Genomic DNA, 20432 nt, shown 5'->3' on the forward strand with positions numbered 1-20432 from the left:
TTGAAGCAACCTGAACGCTAATTATCTGTTAGTACCTATGCTTCTCTAGGACGCTACCCTGCATGAGGGGCATTATATAAATGCAAGTTGTTGCTTCTAGTTAACATGGGTCCATAGTAGGCAAGCCAGCCCTATATTGAAGGACGCTATAACAGAGTTCTCTTGTATTACTGTCACCACCACAATGGTCTAACTGAGCCTAGAAAGAGGAAAAAGAATCGCAGGAGAAACTCTGCACTGTGGCACAGCAAGATACTGAAATCCATGCACTAATGTTATTAAGAAGCTTTTATATAAAAAGCAACATCTGTCTCTGATGTGGCTGAAGTCAAAATAGGTGCATAAACTTTGAGAGCATGAGGTCTACACAAATAATTTGTTAGTCCCTATGAGTTTACAATAACCAGATTGTATTTAGTGAACTGACGACAAGTTTCCACAAGAAAATATTTTTGCTATGGCATTAAAAAAAACCTAGCTGCACTCGATACACTTGTTTATTACAAAATAAAATTTAAGTTAACTATAAGAAATTAACTTACAGTTCATCATCAAAGTCCTCTTCCAGGTGTGCTATGTGCCCCCTTTAAAAGTAAAAAAGACAAATGTAAAATACAACATATCTAAAGGAGCTACATGAAGTGAAAGCAGATGTTTTGAAATTACTAAAACATGCATACTACTAAAATAGTTCACATGCACAGAAGAAACTTCAATATTACAATTAAAATTTGACATTACAGTATTTAATGGAACATAAGACCTGTTATACAATTGTGACTTTAGATCAATATTCAGTATTTGGGGGGAGAGGGGGGAGAAATTACATGAAGGTAATACCTTTACCATCTCCTCCCCACCCCCCGGCCCCAAGACTAAAATTGCTAAGTTTGGAGACCTCATGTAGTTTTTTTAAGTAGTAGGTAAATCTGTGCCACAAAGCAACTATATTCCACAATTCCTTGAACCGTTTCTGCTAACATGGAAACTCTCTATGTTTTGCCATATCACCCAGCAAAGATCAAGAATTCATTGCATGACAAACTTTTGAATCCCACTATTTTTTGGGACAGTTTGGCCATTCCCTTCTTTCCCTGGTACTTGTAGAGACACTACTTTGCTTACTAAATTTAAGGGGAGAAGGGACTGGAGCAAAGTTTGGATATGACAATACAACAAGAACCTTGTCTCAAGTCATCGTATAACAAGTTATTAGACCTTTTAAATTGTTGCAAAATGGGACAAATACAATGTTCCTTTAATTGTTTCTAAACAAATTTAATTTGTAGTGAATATATTAAAATAATAATCCTTGCATTTGATTTAGCACCTTATCACGTCTGTAAAGTGAAGTCTGTATATTTTGTGGGCGAAATGTGACAGCCAATTGCGCACAGCAGTATAATGATATCTTAATCAATACAATTATCATTTAACTGGTTAATCTTTCGTGAATTTCGTTGTACTCTAATTATACACAGTAAAACAACACTTCAATTTAGTGAGGCTTCTCTGCATTAAATGGAGCTGAAGTAAGCAAATCACTTTTTCAAAAATTGATTACGTTTCATTGCTCAACGCTCATCACTCCAGCCAGATTAAATGATGCAAAAAAACCAAAACGGAACAAAAAGATATTAAGGGTAGTTTGATGATTCTAATAAAGCACAACTGATTTCAATTAAATACTGTACATTTGTAATATAGCCTGTAAATAATAGTTGAACCATTCTGTAGCTAAACAATGCTTTTTGAAATCACATTATTATTTGAAAATGATAGAATATCAATCAATGTCTTCAGAGCTGGAGAGTTCATGGACAAGAGGAGAAAATGTTTAGTATCATGAAATTTTAGCTACAGAATATTTCACTTCCAATGTGCAATTTGGGGATCTTGTGATTACATATACAAATATTTTAGAAACTCCGTTATTTAGAAATATTTGTTTATTCTACTCACTAGAATGTAACAAAAAGAAAATCACATTTTCTGCACAATATTACACATGAATTACATCTATTGGAGGGGAGGGGGATGGGTAACAGACGGTTCTAGATATATAAATTGGGTAGGTGACACTTGGAATGGGGGATGGGGAGAAGGGGTAATAATCAAAGTCACATTGTGACCAGCAGGGAAAAAACCTTTAGGATAGAAAATGTCCACCTAACCCACCTCTAGAACCGCCACAGCATCTACCACAAAACACAAGCGTTACAGTGGATGGAGACATGGTAGCCATTGGACAAGCTATTGAGTTACCGTTGTTGTAATTCCTCCTCAACACATTTAAGAAGACTCCTTCAGAATCAGAACAGAGAAGAGGGAGAGAAGTTTGTAGTAAGATGCACAAGATGTGCATTAAGCTTGAGATGATAGAAAGAAACTATACTTGAAATTAAACTGTGTACTGCAGCCAACTGATAACTACATACATCAAACCAACAGTAAGAGACACCAACAAACAAAACATTTTTGATTCAAGTTATGTTTTTCTTATTTAACATCTTGCAGGTCTAAATTTTAAAACTGTTTTATTAAAAGAATGTTTTCATATTCTGAATGAACTTCCAAAAGTAACTGCACTCAACCTCCAAGTTCTCATATTTTGGTATAATCTATTGAACTATTGATTTTAAACTTTAGATAATAATTATAGGGAACTGTGTTCTTTCCGATCATCTCCCTCTCACCATTTCTCTAAACCAATCTTTCTATGTTCATGACAGTAAAGAGTCTACCTATCATCAGCCTTCTGCACTTATACTAGGGACAAGATGTTGCATAATAAACAGTACATATCCAAAACAACAGTAAATGAATTCACCAATTTTACATGAAGAAATGAGAAAAATCCATTCAACAAGTCATGCAGGTCTTCAGAATCTACCCTTTCACTTTCCTGAATTTTCTGAAGAAAATTTCTCTTGAAGTAATAAATAAAAACTGAATTTGCTTCTCCATGGGCTTTAGGAAGACAATAACACACAAATTATACAACATTATCCAGATCAAGTGCCTAGCCATACACACAATTTAAGTACGGAACTCAATGTGTAGAATAGTATGAAAAAAGTTGCATTCTAACATTCTGTGCCATAATTTGTGTCTCCTCAATGAAATCCAATTTCTTCCTATTATACCTCCTCCAGAATAATGGGAATAATTTTCACCCAAACACCTATATTAATAACTATTACTTACTTGTTACCAACTCCATCTGCAAATGGGCTCCATGATGAACCAAACTCAGCATCTTGGTCCTACATGACAAAATGCATTGTAAAAAGAAACTAGAAGGGACCATTTGTATCTGCTTTTGAAGTTTTCACTATTCTTTTTACTCTACTACTCCATCAAAACGTAGAGATCCCATTGTTTGCTTTCCCAACCCTCCTAATTTAATTGGCCCCAGGCTGGATTTCCCAATTCAACAATGCAATTTTATAGTATCCCTTTGATAAACTCCATAAATATTAATTGATTTCTTACAAATACTATACATTGTCAAAATTACTCCCAATCAGTCAATGTTCATGATGTATGAATAGGTCTAATACTGCTGTGCAGAACTAGATGCAAATTATTTATAAGACATGTTTTCCTTCATTATAAAGTTACCTTACTAAAGAAAAAGCAGCTTTAACCGCTCCAGGTACTTCAATAGCTTATACATATATTTCAACAGAACTGTGTTCAAGTTTTTGGAATAAGGTAGGGGATAATCCAAGAATTCCACTCACCTTTAAAATTCCTTTTCCCTATTCCAACTTAAATGGCAAATCTCTTGTATTTCTGGACTATGGTGTAGAAGTCAAATTGTTTGCAAAGCAAACCCGTGTTATTCAACAAATGATTTACAAAATAGCAAGAAGCGCTAACCTACCATTTCACAATGAGCTTCAGTTTCTTTTCTTAAAGGAGGTTCAAACTGCACCTGGTCAACTGTAAAGTAATTAGATTTTTTTTCAGTTAGCAAAGAATTACAAACCCCATTCCTGCCAGATTCCACTGGCAACCATCTCCCAACAGAGCAAATTATCTCCTAAAGCATTACTTCAACCAATCTAAACTATTTCTACAGTGAAATTATACAGAAATTGTACAAGTTCAGGAACAAGGGCAGATGAAATGCTTACAATTTATCTCTGATCGTGTTCTTTCTGCTCTTGTGTTCTTATGAGTGGAACGAATGGTGTGTGGAACAGCTGAAAGTGCCTGCAAAATAAGAGAAGGAAATAAAGAAACACTGTGGTACACACAAGTTCCTGAAGAGATCATGAAACACTGATCACTAAAAATAGTAAGCAATTGGCTCCTATTATATAATAGAAAACTGTATTGTAAAGTTATAGCAAACAGATCACAAACTTTAGGGAACAACATAAAATAACCCGTGTAACAGGTATTTGCCAATTTAAGTCATTCTAAGGTCCATTATTTCTGTTTCAGCTAGCTTTAAGCCTAAAACTTGTTATATGTGGAGATAACAGAGGTTAAAAACTCCAATGCTATTGAATTTCATACCTCAAGGTCATCGTCATCTGCCTCGCCGAAATGGTGATGATTTTCTGGATTATTGACTTTGTCCAACAGTTCTACTGCCAATGCTCTCAATAAAGATGGTTGTGTCACAAATTGATGCTAACAAAAAAATAAAATGTGGAAACTCAGAAACTAACACCGGTGGAAAAGTAAAAGTTGCATTAATATGTTTGAATAGCATTTTTCAATTATTGATACAATATACATGACACAAAATATAGCCCTTACATTTGATATAGCATTTTATCACATCATAAAAACATGTCAAAGGGCTTCATAGGATTTAATGTAAAATGCAGTGACTATTTGCAGATAAACATGCCATATATCACGGTAACTGCCACTAACCCTTATGAAGCTACATACCTTGGTATATATTTTAAAAATTCCAAAGAGTCAAAGACCTAACTAATGTTATACTTTAATAAAGCTACAGATTTACTTACAGTTAATAGCTTGTCAGCTGTCGGTCTCTTCTTTGGACTTTTTGTCAATGCTACTTTGACAAAACTATGGAATATGGTGCTCCTTTTAAAACAAAAACAGATCAGTGGGTTGAGGCACTATGATGCTAAGTAGAAAAATATCCAGTTAATTCATGTAAAAAAATACAAAATTCACAGTTGCAGGCTTTGAATCAATACACTAACAGTTAACAAAATATAACCAAAACAAAGGCAAAAGGGACTATGTCATGTCTTCCCTCATGTCTTTACAATTTGAGGTTTTGGCTTAAATTTTAAGGCTTCAAACTCCTTGCTCTTTTAAAGATTTTTTTTAAAAATCTCATATTACAACAAATTTATGAAATACAAATGTACTCACCATTTAATTTTATCTTTCAACTTGGGAGGCTGAAAACTACTTTTAGACATCAGGAAGAGTGCCCTAACAAAAAATAAGTGAAAGCAAAACAGGATCACCACCTTGAAATTTATTTCTCCTACTAACCATGCAAAGTTGCTGAAATCTTACTGAACTCACCATAAGCACAAAAAAGATTTAATAATCAGTATTAATCCTTACTTTCAAATAGCTTTACTACTAAAATTTAATTTCAGCATCGTAATGCATTAAACTTTTTTTTAAATGGAGCAAATAGAATTTCCCTGCATCCGCTTGTAATCAGAGGGTTGGTTAACCTACCTCATAGGGTGCAAATCAAACATGGGAGGCTGCAGTTCTGCCAGTTCGATTGCTGTGATTCCTACTGCCCAGATGTCACACAACTGGTTGTAGCCACCATTCTTCTCGACTGCAGCAACTTCTGGAGCCATCCTATCAAACAGAAAGCAAATATTAACGCTCAAGCAGAGTAAACAGTTTTGAAAAAACAAAATAATTTCAGCTAGAAATCAGATTAAGGATTGTTGATACTTTATTGGGTCTTAATACAAACACACACTTTCAGTAATAAATGAAAAGCTGGGTCCTGTTATCAACTTTCAATAAATACTGTAAAGGGACTCAAAATTGCAAATAAAACTTATTTAAAAGTGTGTAAGCTAATAGAGACAGTCAGAGGATAGTTCAAAACCAAGTTTTTGATTTCAGGCTGAGGTTAACTGAAGAAAGACCAGGAGTCATACAACTTTAGTTACATTAATTTCTGCAATTTAGATCACACTGAAAGACAGACATGGCTGAGGTCTGAAGTTACTGTACATTCTTGCAACATTGATTACCATCTGGGTTTCCTTAGGAACAAGTGGCAACATTTAAGCTTTACATTATTTTCTTAATTGCAACATACACTAGAAACAGACATATTAGTTACCAGTATGGAGTTCCAATGAAGGACTTTCTCTTGGCCATGGTAGCTGTTATTTTTGCTGCAACACCAAAGTCAGCTGAAACACAAGCACAAAATAGGATTCAATGGTTGAATGGAATAGTTTGATCAAACAGATCATTTAATAACAGTCAGTTTTAGATAGTTAAAGGTGAATATGAACAATCTTTCCATCATTACATACAAGAGAACATTTAAAAAATCTAATACATGTTCACGTGAAAGTACACAAACGTATTACAAAAACAGAAGTCGCTGGGAACACTCAGGAGGTCAGGCAGCATCTATAGAGAAAGGAAAGCGAGTCAACGTTTCGGGTCCACGACCCTTCATCAATTCTATTATCAAGCTTACCTAACTTTACATCACCATGGTCTGTCAGTAAGATGTTTGCTCCCTTAAAAACAAAAGTAAATTCACACTAAATGTTGGTAAATGATTCATGTTCAGCATCTTTAATCATTTCTTGGCCTTACTTTTTTCCCCCTCCATATCCAAAAGTGCTAGAAGTCAACCTCATTCCTCTTCTCTGCTTGATTAACTCAAGGAATGAGTTGATCGAACAGATCATTTAATAGCAAAGTCAAGTCTGATAGTTAAGGGCACAACATTTAGGAACAGGAGTAATCCTTCCATCAGTACACACAAGAGGTCCTCAATAAAAATGTAGCACAGCTTACCTTAATATCTCGATGCATTTTTCCCTTACTATGCAAATAGCCAAGGCCCTATAAAGTAAGGTTTCAGTTACAAAATTAAAAATATAAGAATGAGTTGCAAAAAACAGCAATTTTCACTTAATTATATAACAATTTTGAGAATTTGTAAGTCATTCACAACTATATGTCCTACCTGCAATGTTTCTCTAGAAACATAAGCTATCTGCATTTCTGAAAGTGGTCCTGTTACTGGGTGTAAAATAAAATTGAAAATCTTGAATATGCAGCAACATAAAATATTAACCTCATACATCAATATAATGAAAAAGCCTCTGTGCTGAATATTTCACTATTTAGAATAATAGATATTCTAAATTTCTTTAAAAATCAGAGGAATAGGTGATGATTAAGTTAGTTAGGAGCAACAATATGAAATAAGTCTAATTTAATGCAAGAAGGATCTTGGTAATGATAAAGGTAGAGGGATTATGTAAAAATAAAACTTTCAGTTAATATCAAACAAGAAAATAATGGTCTGCACATGAATTAAAATTGGGGCAGGAGAGGAGTTTCCCTCAGTTTTGAACACAATACATTCAGAACTTCAATTCACTAAAATATATGCGTAACCTGAACAGTACTGGGGGGTCTACAAAAGAATTCAAGAAAACATACTATGGTAGATATCCTGAAGTGATCCACCACCACAGTATTCCATACAGATCCATAATTTTTCACGGCTGGAAAAAAAGAGGAAACCCATTAGAACGTTTTGAAAATCTAGAATTGTTGAACAAAATGGAATATTAGTATTATAAGATCAATTGAACTGCAACTGTACACAAAAAGCAATGTCTACAAATGCATTTCTATCATCGACATGCAGCATGAAAAGCAACACTGCATTTCTTAAAGCCACAAACTGAAAATACTTGCTCTGTTGTAACCTAAAATTAAATTGCAAAAAATGTGTGGACATTAGCTTAAATGTTCAACTTTTGCTCATTAAATCTCCTCTATAAACATGGCAGTTGCTAGTAATGTTTTTATAGAGAAATTATACTGAATAAGAAATGTTATCCAAATCTGTAGCTTTTCAGTAAGGCAAAATCTCTAAATCGCACAATTCTCGGATTTTTTTCTCTGCAATAAAGGTTACTGAAAAACAGCTGTTGATCAAGTTTTTCACATTTATAGTAGACTAAGCTATTAGTCAGGCTCATTAACACCTAGCATTTAATGGAACAAATATTTATTTTGGACTGAAGGCAAAATGCAAAGCTCTTCAAGTTCCAGCAAGAGAGACTGGCAATCAAAAAAAGGGGCCCTGGTGGATTTTGCTGAACCAAAGTCTGCAGGCCAATTGTCACATTCCTGCTGCTCCCCAGCTGAGAGTGGCTAATTTAGCACACACTGGGAACTGTCTCGCCTGTTGGGTTCAGCTATCCAATTAATAAACAAGCAAACTCACTGCGCTTCAGGGAAGCCTCCAAGAAACCAAGATATTTGAAATGCGACAAAATATTTTAAATATTTTATAGACACCATTTTGCTAATTCCCCTATTGCCAGAAGGCTTGGATAGTGAGGTTTGACCTCTCGGGGATTAATGAAAAAGACCTAGGTTTGTTTTCCCCCCACTCTTACCTCAGATTAATTTATTTTTAAAATTCTTTCACAGTTCAGAGGACATTATTTAGAGCAGATGGTGTTCATTAAGGAGACTAGGATAAAGAACCTTAGGGGTCCCTCAATATTACTTTTATGAAAGAAAATCACATTCGATATTTGGGCTAATTGATCAGATCCGTCATTGCCAAGCAATAAAATAAAGCTTAACTTTAGTGTGCAAGTCTTACATAGGAGCTGGTTAAGAGAAAACTTGGCTTCAGCAACACTTACTCCTCAGTCGGTTTTCTTATCTAAGCACTTAATCTGAGAGTTCTATGCAACCAGAATTTTTTTAAGATAACCAGAAGCAGCACAAAATAAACAAAATCCAATTTAACAGTTTTGTGGGAAGATGATCATGTAAAATTTGTCACTCAAGTACAGAAATGATAACCTTATTCGCAATTCAATTGTTTAGACAATTACACAAGGCTTTTTCTTTTTTAAAAAAACTCTTCCTCCAATTTGAATCCCTGTACTGAAGCCACCAATTCATGTGGAGATTGTATCCCTTGCCATCTGCTACCGTCTGATAACCATTCATAAGACTGAAGCACCAGCAACAACAACAAATTACATTTGTATAGTGCCTTTCACGTCAGGAGGGCTGGTGAAAAGAGAAAGGACATACGCATATTACCATAGAAACACGTCCTCCCGACGTGAAAGGCGCTCTATAAATGGAATCTTGTTGTTGTTGTTGATATTGTTCACACCCAATTTCCACATAGGCAATTCCCAAAGAAATTACAGGAGAGAAAAAAATGTGGAAGATACCTTGGCTGACTTGTCCCTCCCCACCTAACATACTTGTATATTGTTCCTACTGTTGCTGAAAATTAGAATCTGTACCCTTGTATACCTCAGGTAGGTTAACAGTTTAATATCATGGCCCCAACCTTTAACTGCTGAAATCAATTGTATTATAGCTTGTCCTCTACCATCTAAAATAAAGGTACATATAGATAAATTGTGAAGGTGCACTTGCTTCTGAGATTATATTTTGACCCCATCGATGATAATCTCACTTTAGATTACGTAAAGGTATTACCATACAGTGCACTCAAAGGCAATGGATTTCCCAAATTTAACAGTTTATTGCTGATAATACAGCAACATTTAGGAAAATGTATTAGTGATATTTCAGACAATTTAAAATGCAATGATTAATCTATTAAATGCTCTGAACAAGGGGTTAACTAGAACTAAGGGTTGAGCTTTGCAGTTATACCTCTGAAGTGCACAACTACTGCAAGTATCCTTTATAAAAAATAGTGCTTTGTTAATAAATTTAAACTTCACCTCTGAAGGTTGCAGCTTTCATTCAATTTAGAGATCCAACTTCGCTGTCACACCACTCACCTGACAGAATTTGAAATCAAATTGGTTCATGCAGTTCCTCAACACTGGCCACTTCCTGGCCACGAGTAAGCAAACATGAAGGATAATACCAAGAACTTAAGGGATAATTTGTACTGTTAACCAAAGACCTAGTCTTACTTCCAACTCTCACATTAAAACAGCAATGTGATCCAGATAGGGAAATCTTTTTCCTTACTTTGTATAATTTTCCATCAGTAGAAATACAGAAGTAATGGAATAAAAGTTGCCTTATTATTTTAATATTCTATTAATAAAGTGTCGACATACAGCTGAACAATTTTTTTTAACCATTTCACAAGTCATCCCACTTTCTTCTACAGATCTATCTCTGTGTGAATGTTGACATGAAAATGACATTTGTTTTTAAAAAGCACCTTATACACAAATACAATTAATTGATGGTAAAGAAAAAATCTGCAACAGTTACAAGTTAAGCAACTGCAACACAATTATTTTCTGTGCGCCACTCGTCTCTAAAGTGTATTCTTTAACAAAATAGTAACATGCTGGTGTATCAACAATAAAATTACATTTATATAGTGCCTTTCACGTCGGGAGGACGCCCCAAGGCATGGGACAAAGTTTCGGATCTGAGCTGAGGGTCGGGGTGGGGGAAGGAAGCAGGGAGATCAAAAGCACGGTCAAAGAGGAGGGTCTTGGGAGGGGGCGAGATGGAGGGAGTGCGGGATGGAGTTCCAGAGGGTGGGTGGAGAGTGGCAGAAGGCCCGACCGCCGATAGTGGGGCAAGCAAAGCAGGGGACATGAAGCAGGCCAGAGCCCGCTGAGCGGAGGGAGCAATGGTAGGGGGTTAGGAGGTCGGAGTGATAGTGGAGAGCAAGACCATGGAGGGCTTTGAAGGTGAGGACCAGGATCTTGTGTGATGGGAAGCCAGTGGATTTGAGCAAGGATGGAGGTGATAGGGTCATGGAGCCTAGTGCGGGAGAGCACCCAGGCTGCATAATTCTGGATAATCTGCAGCCTGTGGAGGAGGTGTTCGGAAGGCCGACAAGCAGCGAGTTTGCATAGTCAAGCCTCGATGTAATGAAAGCGTGTATGAGGGTTTTAGCGGCCTGTGGTGTGAGATAGTGTCGGAACCGGGCGACGCTGCAGAGGTGGGGGAAGGCAGAGCGGGTCATGGCGCAAATGTGGGGTAGAACGAATAGTTAAGGGTTGAACAAGACCCCAAGGTTACGGACTGGCTTAGCAAGGTTGAGTGTGCAACCATGGATGGTGATACTGTCAGCGCCTGAGGTGTGGAGGCGCTGACAGGAACCAATCAGGAGAGCCTCGGTCTTGTTGACATTCAACTGAAGAAAGTTAGCTCTCATCCAGGGTTTTCCATTGGGAAGGAGGACAGTGTGGGGTGGGGGGGGTGGGGATGTATTAACAACAACAACTTGGATTTATATAGCGACCTCCACGCCGGACGGCATCTCAGAGTGCTTTACAGTGCGGGTGAGAATGCGGGCGGCAGAGTTTTGAATGATCTGGATTTTGTGGATGGGAGACCGCGAGGAGGGTGTTAAGAGTAATCCAGCCAAGAGGTGACAAAGGCATGGACCAGGGTTCCAGCGGCTTTTGTGGGGAGGTATTGGCTGAGACGGGTGATGTGTCGGAGGTAGAAGAAAGCAGTGCTGGTGAGGGACCGGATGTGGGGGAGGAAGGATAAATGGGGGTCGAACCTGACGCCTAGATTGCGTACGGGATTATGTATTAAAAGATTGATGGTGTGTAGTAATCTAAATATTAGAGGGAGAATAAAACAATTGAAATTAAATGCAGGCCAAAAGATACTTGCAGTGTCTGCTAATGGTGTTGAAATATTAATTGATTTTTGTCAAAATGGATCCCAAAGAAGTGCCTGTAACTTTATTATATTCACATGGTTTGACAACACTCATGGTTTATCATTAAAACTAATTATATTTAGCTACAAGCAAGACATCGTTCCCATTCCTGCAGTTGTACAATGATTGGACTTTTCTCATGAACCCACACAAATGTGAACACCACAGGAAGTACAGAAAAAATAAAACAGTCTCTGTACATTTCTTGGTATATTTGCATGAATACATTGAATATTTTGAACTAATGATATATTGAATTGTCTTTCATCTTATGCATTTTCCTTTCTTTGGGTTCACAAATCCATTTCCTCTTCACATCTCTTCTGTTTTGTTCTTTCTAAACTTAGTGTCATTTGCATCTCTCAACGACATTATGAAAAAAACATTCACAAAAGGCTATAGAATTACACATTTTTAAAGTCAACTAGCAAGATAAACTTTGCATTTGATACATCGCTTATTTGAGTACTGTATATACAAAGAATATACAGTACATTAGAAAATGGCAGTAAGGAGGAATTAAGTGACAAGTTACAGAGTTTCTCTCCAAATATATCAATAACCATTTGAATAAGTTTGTTAATCAAAAACTGGAACTCATTCCTATATCTATCTGTACTTTCTTGCCTCGTTTAGTATTTTACACATCTATGAAGAAAACAGCTAATTGACATGAGGCAGGATTACAATTAGGCAGATGAAAAATGGTCATCGTTGCAACACTGTAGCCTGAACTTAACTACAGTAGATTTGAGAATCAAGCAGATCTGGAACTTAGAAACCTGTGGTTATGGCAGCCAACATTTATGAAGACACTGTCTGTGAAAATAATCCCTTTTCTCAGAAATCAAACTGAGTTTACCTTAGATAGCTTCCAAAGTAGGCCACAATGTTGGAATGTGTACATTCTTTAACCATAAAGATTTCTTGCTGTATAACAGAAAAATCATCACCTGAAAAAAGTGGGAATTCAAGATTTGTTAATATCCTGTATAATACACAATCGCATACATTATATTATAAATTTAAAACTGTACTTTTCATTTATAAATTAACAGAAATGCTTACTGCTACCAACTAATCTGTGATTGTTTCAAAGTGAATTGTTACTTTCAGAAAAAGAGTCAAAGAGAAATACTGAAAGTAAATGTCTATCTTAAATTCAACCCCCATTTTATGTTCAGTTGCTTGACTGGCTTTCTTCTGTCCCTTCCCTGCCCCCATTGTTTTGTATTTACATTCACTTCCTCCTATTCTCTGGTTTTCAGTCTCAGTTTATCCTTATGTTCTCAGCACATTTTGTTGCATTGTATATACAAATTGATATTTTCCCCTGTTCTGGAGGGGCAGACCAAAATAATCCTAATAGTATTATAGAACTTAGCATCCAATGACAAACAATCTACCGTTTCCACAATAGTTCACTGCGTCTATCTGAATGGTTTCAAATCGCTTCTACGGAAGTGGAAAATAAAAACACAGCAGGACTGTTTAGATAAAGGTTACTGAACCAAGCACTGCATAATATGGAGCGTTCTAGAGAATTATGTCAAAAATATGTAGGCCTAGATGCAAATAGGTTTCTGCTGGACATACAGAAATCATAGTTTTTGGCAATGGACAACACAAGTAAGATTGTTACTTCCATTCATTTATACAACATGTGCAATTATATCACTGTAATGAAAACAGAGACCTAACAAAATTTTGCGTTATGACTGCCGAGAAGAAAAAAGCAATTGCACGGGAGCAACAATGGGAAATTCACAGATTCCCATGGCTTTGTACGTGTTCCAGCAACCCATATTCAGCAAGTGAAGATTAATTCTGGTTTTATAGGTCCTCTGTGTAATGACAGTCCGAGGGAGCGAGCATTCCAGCAGCAAGAAATGGTGTGCAAGGCTTCACCATTGAACCAAACAGAATGTCGACATGCAGCTGTGGAAGCATAAACAGGGAGAATTGGGCTGCACTCCAGCAAATCTTGTGGTGTTACTGCAATTATTTGCTAACGAATATCTGTTCTCTTATTCTGTTTATAATTTCATCTTGTTGAAGAATCAGATTTGACCGAGCTTTTACAGAAAATTGGCAAATTTATTCAAAAACAAAGAAGAGTTAAAAGACCACTCAAGTTTCCATGTAAGGAATTATTTTCTTTCGCCTCCTCCTCCCCCAAAAAAGGAAATGTATGCACGGCATACTTCTAAACTATTTTCTCAACGGTTTTGAATCATGTACTTGTTGAGGAAGTATCCCAAAAGTTAGCACCGTACCTTACAATTAAGGAAACAGCTTGCAGAATACTTTGGGGGTAAAATATTGCTAAATGAAACTGCAGGATTTGTTCTGCTATAAGGCCATTGATATTCAACTTCATTTTCATTGTTTTAGTTTCCTTAGTAATAAAAGACCAATACCCCACCCTCAAACGTTCAAATCTTCTCTAATGTACTGTATTACGGTTTCCTAAAACAATTTTGCCCACAAGCAGTGTTCCAGATTTACGGTCTGTTAAAGTATTGTTAAACTACTAAAGTAGTTAAATATTTATTTTTGAACCTGAACAGCTCCAGCTTATCAAGTTGTTCCCCATAACTGATCTCACTAACATTAGGGATGTATTCCTTCTGGAGCCGAGTTAAGATTTTTTTTAATATATAAATTCCACATGTAATGTTACCACATTGCTTCATATTACTGCAAAAACAGGACTGACTGAGGCAAACATTAATCATATTCTCCTTTCATATTCACCAATATGAAGCTTGCTTTGCAGCACGACAAGTCAATTATTCACCCATTTTCTCTTCATAAGAAACACCTAGCCAAGAACTAATGAAGATTGTTCCAGGCCAGTAACATAGCAAGTATGTTCAAGTAATGTGGCATATAAACATAGATTCTGGTCCAACTGATTGAGAGATGTCCCAACAGCAGCTGAGTTGTTAAAGCTAGACAGGGGTGAGAAAGGGTGTATAAAAATTTGGCAAAAACATGAACTCCCAAGAACTTCAAAAAGAGCAGTTAATGATTTAACTTTGTTCAGACAGAGAATCTTCAAGCTTGATCAGTGTTTAACCTGCTTGTAAATAAATACAAGACTGTTGGGGTACAGACAAGCTTTACTACCTTTTTAATTTAGAAACAAAGACATACCTTTTTAAACAAAAATGCCTCAACAGATAGCTATAGAAACAGGAATGTAATCACTACCTCAAAAAGCTGATCCTTTTTATAGGTCATAAATATGAGCACTGAATATTAAACTTGAACATTAAAAGTGTGCAATTATATTAACCCTGCACTGTGATATGGAGTCCTGTAGCTCAGTGGTCAGAGCACTCGCTTTCCAAGTGAGAGACCTGGGTTCGATTTCCGGCAGGGTTACTCCTTAGGCAAGTTTCCTTACTCCACACACCTGATAATAATCCCTCAAAAAATAATAAATTGGTCATTTCAATCCACGACTGTTTGTGGGATATTGCTGTGCGTAAGTGGCTGCCACATTTTGCCCACAAATATACAGTCAATTCACTTTATAGTATATTCTGTGAAGCGCTTTGAGACGTCTAGAAGATGTGAAAAGTACTATATCAAATGAAAGGATTATTATTATTATATGCAGGCCCCTCCCCCAAGAGCAACTATGTGGCACTAACGTCAGTCACGTGGAAACAACTCACGTGGAAATAACTCCCTGAGCTATAACATTTTATAAGGTAGAAACAAGGATGAAAGAATATACCTGCCAGGCTAACACAATTCTTTAAAGAGACCATATGTTTGTGAACTCCCCTGCTGTGCAACTGGATCATTTCAGTGTTTTTACACATTATATGGAGCATTTAAATTACTGTCTACACACCAATTTACCTTGCGATTCCACTTTTTAAAAATAGTTATTGCTGCGAGGAGCGTGTTTTAGAAATAACCAACTAGTTCCTGGCAAGGTTCACAGACTGAAATGGAAAGCTACGTCTTTTTAATGATTTTGTTCAAATCATTTTCTGAGCAATATTGCTGGAACTAAATTCGATCTCGCTCTTTCTCTTGGCTTTCAATCAGTCAGTAATGGTGAATTACCATTACTTTCTGATGCAATAAACTCTTGACGTGTAATTCCAGTATATAGTACCAAAACATGACTTCACTGTAAAAGGACTCTACTGTACTAGAACTGATCATAATACACCGACTACTGTAGTTGCTTAGTACAAAAATATACAAAACTGAAGTGTCATATTTCTATATATGGCTCGCATGACAAAACAAAACTTTTACCAGAAGGCATTCTGTATTCCATTCATTGTTATAGAGGAATGATTAGTTTTATTATTGATTTCTCAACCTTTTTAAAAATGATATCCAATTTATAAATGTATTTAGTAAAACACTTGGAACAAATTTCCCATTTCTAGATTTTAAGATTAGTTGGTAAAAGATAGGCCTGAAAAATGTGAAAGCAACCAAAACTAAAGTCATTTGATGCTATCAATATCTATACAGCAAAACAAAAAAAAATTTGCAGACCTTCAGTAAATTAGATCCACTGCACATAACAGAAATGAAAAAGTAGCTCTGATCTGAATATTTTTGAGCAGATAGGTTTCTGTGCCTCCATCTCAACAAGGTTGCACCACAAAAGCAAACATGCAATATAATCTTTGCTCTTAAGGGAAGAGCTCCATGAAAAATATCAGTAGTGTACTAAAATTCTAAATAGACAGAAAACTGGATCGTGAAAACTACAGTCCCCAAATGCATTATCAATGCAATTACTGTGTACAATTTCAATGTGGGCTAGTAAACAAAGTAACACTGAGTAAAGAAGAGTATTGTAGTATATAGAGTTAAAAAGTAGCAGAAATGTAAAATGCTTAAAATCATGTTGCTAATTCTAGGCCATGACTGTAAAGGTCAAATTTCTGCAAACAGAAAACCACACAGATGTGGTCATGTCTGGTTTCATAGCAAAGCCCATTTCCTTACTGAAGAATTCAGGGTTGAGCAGTGTTTCCTCCGTGGCAGGTACATACTGACATACCCATGGGAATACAGTCTAGCATAAACCAACTTCTCAATAACAATCTCTCATTTGAACCCATAAAGGGAAGGGATTCGCAATGCACTTCTGCTTCATCTGCCCCGAAAAATAAAAAGTGCAATTTGAATTACCAACACAGTGCAAAAAATACCATAAATCAACTTATCTAAATGCAATCAGATCATCATCACTACATTCAGTATTCTGTTTTTTTAACTAAATGAATAACAAACCATACCCAATACGTTTATTTCAAAATCAATAACTTTCCTTTTAAAGGCCAGTTTGGAAATATTTATACAGTCTGATACTGTTATAATGCAATGGTTTGGGTCCTTAAAAATCAGACCGCATGTTATAATAGTGCCCCTTTACGTACAATGGCCTCTGCTCTGTGCTTCTGGGTTGTCAGTTTGCTACTGATATCGCTTTCTGCACTCTGCATATGCAAGCACCAATCAGGGTTACAAAGAATGCTGCAAACATTACCAACAGTTGCTGAGGCCCTACTAGACAGACACCAGGAGGCCTTCTGAGCCAAATACTGGAAGTGTATTGCATTTCTGGCATACCAGAGCTATACCGAAGCATATTATAACAGAGAATGACTGTATTATCCATTAGAATGCCAGCGGGTCCAAAGCAAAGATCAAAACATCTGCCAAGCTACAGATGCATTCTCAAAATGGTGGTCCAAATGTGACAATTACTCCTGGTCATTGCATTCTCAATGTACTTCAACACAGCATAGTTATAATTACTCAGCAATATGATTAAACTAAATAACTAACCCAAATGGTTTCATTTACGCTGAGTGTAAACATAATGGAGAAATAGTGTAAATGTAAGAGAAACCACAAAGAGGAAATGTGGAGTAGTGGCTGAAGGCAGTCCACCACAATTAGTGTATTTTAAAAGTCCTGTAAAATTATTTTAACTACAGACCGAAGCACATACCCACGAGCAGGTTGATTTGCAGGCAATATAGAAAATTCTCATTCTCCAAAATCTTGAGGCATACTAAAGCTATAAAGTTGATTTTATTGAACATTTACAAGAATTTTGCCCTCTGTTTAAACAACTTAACATGTTACCATTATTTTAACATGTTAAATTGAGTGAAGTGAAAAGAGCTAGCGACTAGAAACGCAGTACACAATTTAGTAAATCATGAGTTATCTGTTGGCCAGTTCACCCAAAATTTCATTTCCACACAATACCAGGAATTAAGAGATTTTCTGGTGCTTATTCTTTGTTTAGGTAACAAGACCTCTCACTCCAGAATTAAATAGAACTTCTACTTTTCAGAACAGGAACGATAATGAGGACTTCCATGAACACTGCAAACATGTCCTGAGCAGCATTACATTTATCCTAGTCCCTGAATGGGCATTAACAGAGCGGTTCCCTCCAACTCCTCTGCCTCACTTCTGGCTACTTCCTACTTATTCTTAATACTCTACATTGGACTCTCATTAAAATGAATTTGATGCATGCTGCAGCAAAAACAAAATAATTGTAACCAAAAATGATTTAATTTATGCTGAGACTGACTACCTCCGTAGTGTAAATATAATATCGAAGCCACAAAAAGGAAATGCGCAAAAGTGGCATTTAGGCAGTCTACCGTATTTTAGAAATCCAGTAAAGGTATTTTAACTACAGATCAAAGCACATATCCAATAGCAGGATGCATTGCAAGCACTGTAGAAAGTTTTTATTCTCCAAAATCTAGAGTTGATTTTACTGACTAACAAGAATTTTGCCCTGTTGTAGTAAAATGATGGTAATATGTTATGTCAAAAGAGTGCATTCTCTCACTTTTATTACAGAACCTCTATCATTATGAACACAACAAACTGATTTTTCCAGGTTTGTACTATTGGAAACAGAGCAATATTGCTTCCAGCAGTATTGTAGAAGATAATGTCAGATTTATATTTTTCATTCCCATTGGCCAGATCAGAGACTTAGTTGGGCATGCACAATATTTCAATGTTGGCAGTTTTGTTTATGTAGTTACTGAAAGAGCGGAATACACTCCTTAATAAACATAATTCATCACAGAAGTAAAAAAAAGTTGCCGAGATCTTTTAAGGAATCATTTTAGCACAGAGCCTGAATTGGTTATACAACTTTATTTGTACTGCAGTTAATTGATGTTTTGCCCAAAACACCTCCAGGGACAACTATGCTCCAGCATCATTCAGAATACAACCCTAGAATTTAACTTGCACATTTGGGACCATAAACAGACCAATAAACATAGCATAAGGTAAGCCATTCATTCATAATCCTCACTGAAGTTAAATGTTTCCAAATAAGGAATTATGAACTAAATGAAGCCAGAAATAATATTATATGAAGCCAGAAAGACAATATTAATTTATATAACATCAAATTTAGATCCATGCAGTTTGTGAGGAAGTGTAATATTCCACACTGCTCTCATTATGGATATTAAAATTGTTGTCCAACTGTACTTCCTGCTAAGAGTGAACTAACTGCTGATATTGCTGCTTCCTAATGGAACTGGTTTGAAGAACTTCATCCTGTAGATTCTTGTTGGAAAGAATAAAAAAAATCAATGGAAGCCCCTGACATTACCTTGATGTTGAAAGGCTAAATTGTCAACTGAACCTGGTTGGGACAAGATGCCATAATTCTTTTTCTCTGAGGGAAGATTTTAACTGTGTGGAAACTTTCAGTATCAAATGGCTTTGGCACCTCATGTAAGTGCCTAATCTCCAGGACATCCTTCCCTGTTGTTTTATCTACACTACCAAACAAGTACTAACCTGTAAACTGAACCAATAACTAGGCAAATCATCTCCACCCTTTTGTCCACAGTGTATTCTTATAATACAGTATTTAGTATAATTATTGCTTTGCATTGGGGAAGAGGAGAAGGAAGAGAGAGAGAAGCATTCCTTAAGAATGCTCATCAACCTGTATTGAGGCCAAATTACACATGACTTCATTTCACCATTCAAGTTTCTGCTTATATTAAAAATTACTTGTGTCCTTTGACACCATTATATATGATTTACTTGAAATTACAAAATACAGAGTAGCTGTTTATATCAACACAACAGATCCAATGAAGATTTTGCTACAATCTTGTAGTCAAAAATGATAGGAAGCACAATGTCCAAGAACACATTTCTCTATCAAAGAAATCATACCAGGGAGATCTCAGTATAGCTTAGTAAAACGCAAGAAAACAATCTCCCCATAAGAGATTGTACGATATAACTTTAGAAGAGGCTTATGTTTTTATAGAAGATAAAATCATTGAAACCTTGGAATTTTTCAGGCAATTCTTTTCATGGTACAAAAAGCTCATCTGCAGTATGTATCTTCAAAATACATTATCCTCATAAGTTTTACATAGTTTGTCAAAGTTGTCATATACAAATTAAGCTGTACAGGCAAATTATTTTAAAACCACTTTGATAAAGAAATTATGCTTCTGACCTAACCTAC

The 20432-nt window shown here is 36.1% G+C and overlaps 1 protein-coding gene and 1 non-coding gene across 3 annotated transcripts in view; one reads left to right on the forward strand and one right to left on the reverse strand.

Moving 5' to 3' along the window:
• The window catches only part of map4k5 (mitogen-activated protein kinase kinase kinase kinase 5), a 40598-nt gene that overhangs the window by 11878 nt on the left and 8288 nt on the right, over positions 1-20432 (reverse strand). The window contains exons 3-17 of one of the 2 annotated variants that reach the window (XM_007888204.2): positions 12762-12852; positions 7675-7739; positions 7193-7248; positions 7021-7068; positions 6695-6737; positions 6326-6398; positions 5695-5826; positions 5374-5436; positions 4995-5076; positions 4531-4647; positions 4143-4221; positions 3890-3948; positions 3208-3266; positions 2266-2304; positions 543-584 (exon numbers count right to left, since the gene is read on the reverse strand). In XM_007888204.2, coding sequence (XP_007886395.1) covers positions 543-584; positions 2266-2304; positions 3208-3266; positions 3890-3948; positions 4143-4221; positions 4531-4647; positions 4995-5076; positions 5374-5436; positions 5695-5826; positions 6326-6398; positions 6695-6737; positions 7021-7068; positions 7193-7248; positions 7675-7739; positions 12762-12852 — 1048 coding nt within the window. The remainder of the gene's footprint in view (positions 1-542; positions 585-2265; positions 2305-3207; positions 3267-3889; positions 3949-4142; positions 4222-4530; positions 4648-4994; positions 5077-5373; positions 5437-5694; positions 5827-6325; positions 6399-6694; positions 6738-7020; positions 7069-7192; positions 7249-7674; positions 7740-12761; positions 12853-20432) is intronic. The other variant, XM_007888203.2, reaches the window with a different exon arrangement.
• Positions 15218-15289, forward strand: trnag-ucc. Its single transcript has one exon. It is a non-coding gene; the product is annotated as a tRNA-Gly (tRNA).

This window comes from Callorhinchus milii, unplaced genomic scaffold (assembly GCF_018977255.1).
Source record: "Callorhinchus milii isolate IMCB2004 unplaced genomic scaffold, IMCB_Cmil_1.0 Scaffold9, whole genome shotgun sequence".
NCBI lineage: Eukaryota > Metazoa > Chordata > Chondrichthyes > Chimaeriformes > Callorhinchidae > Callorhinchus > Callorhinchus milii.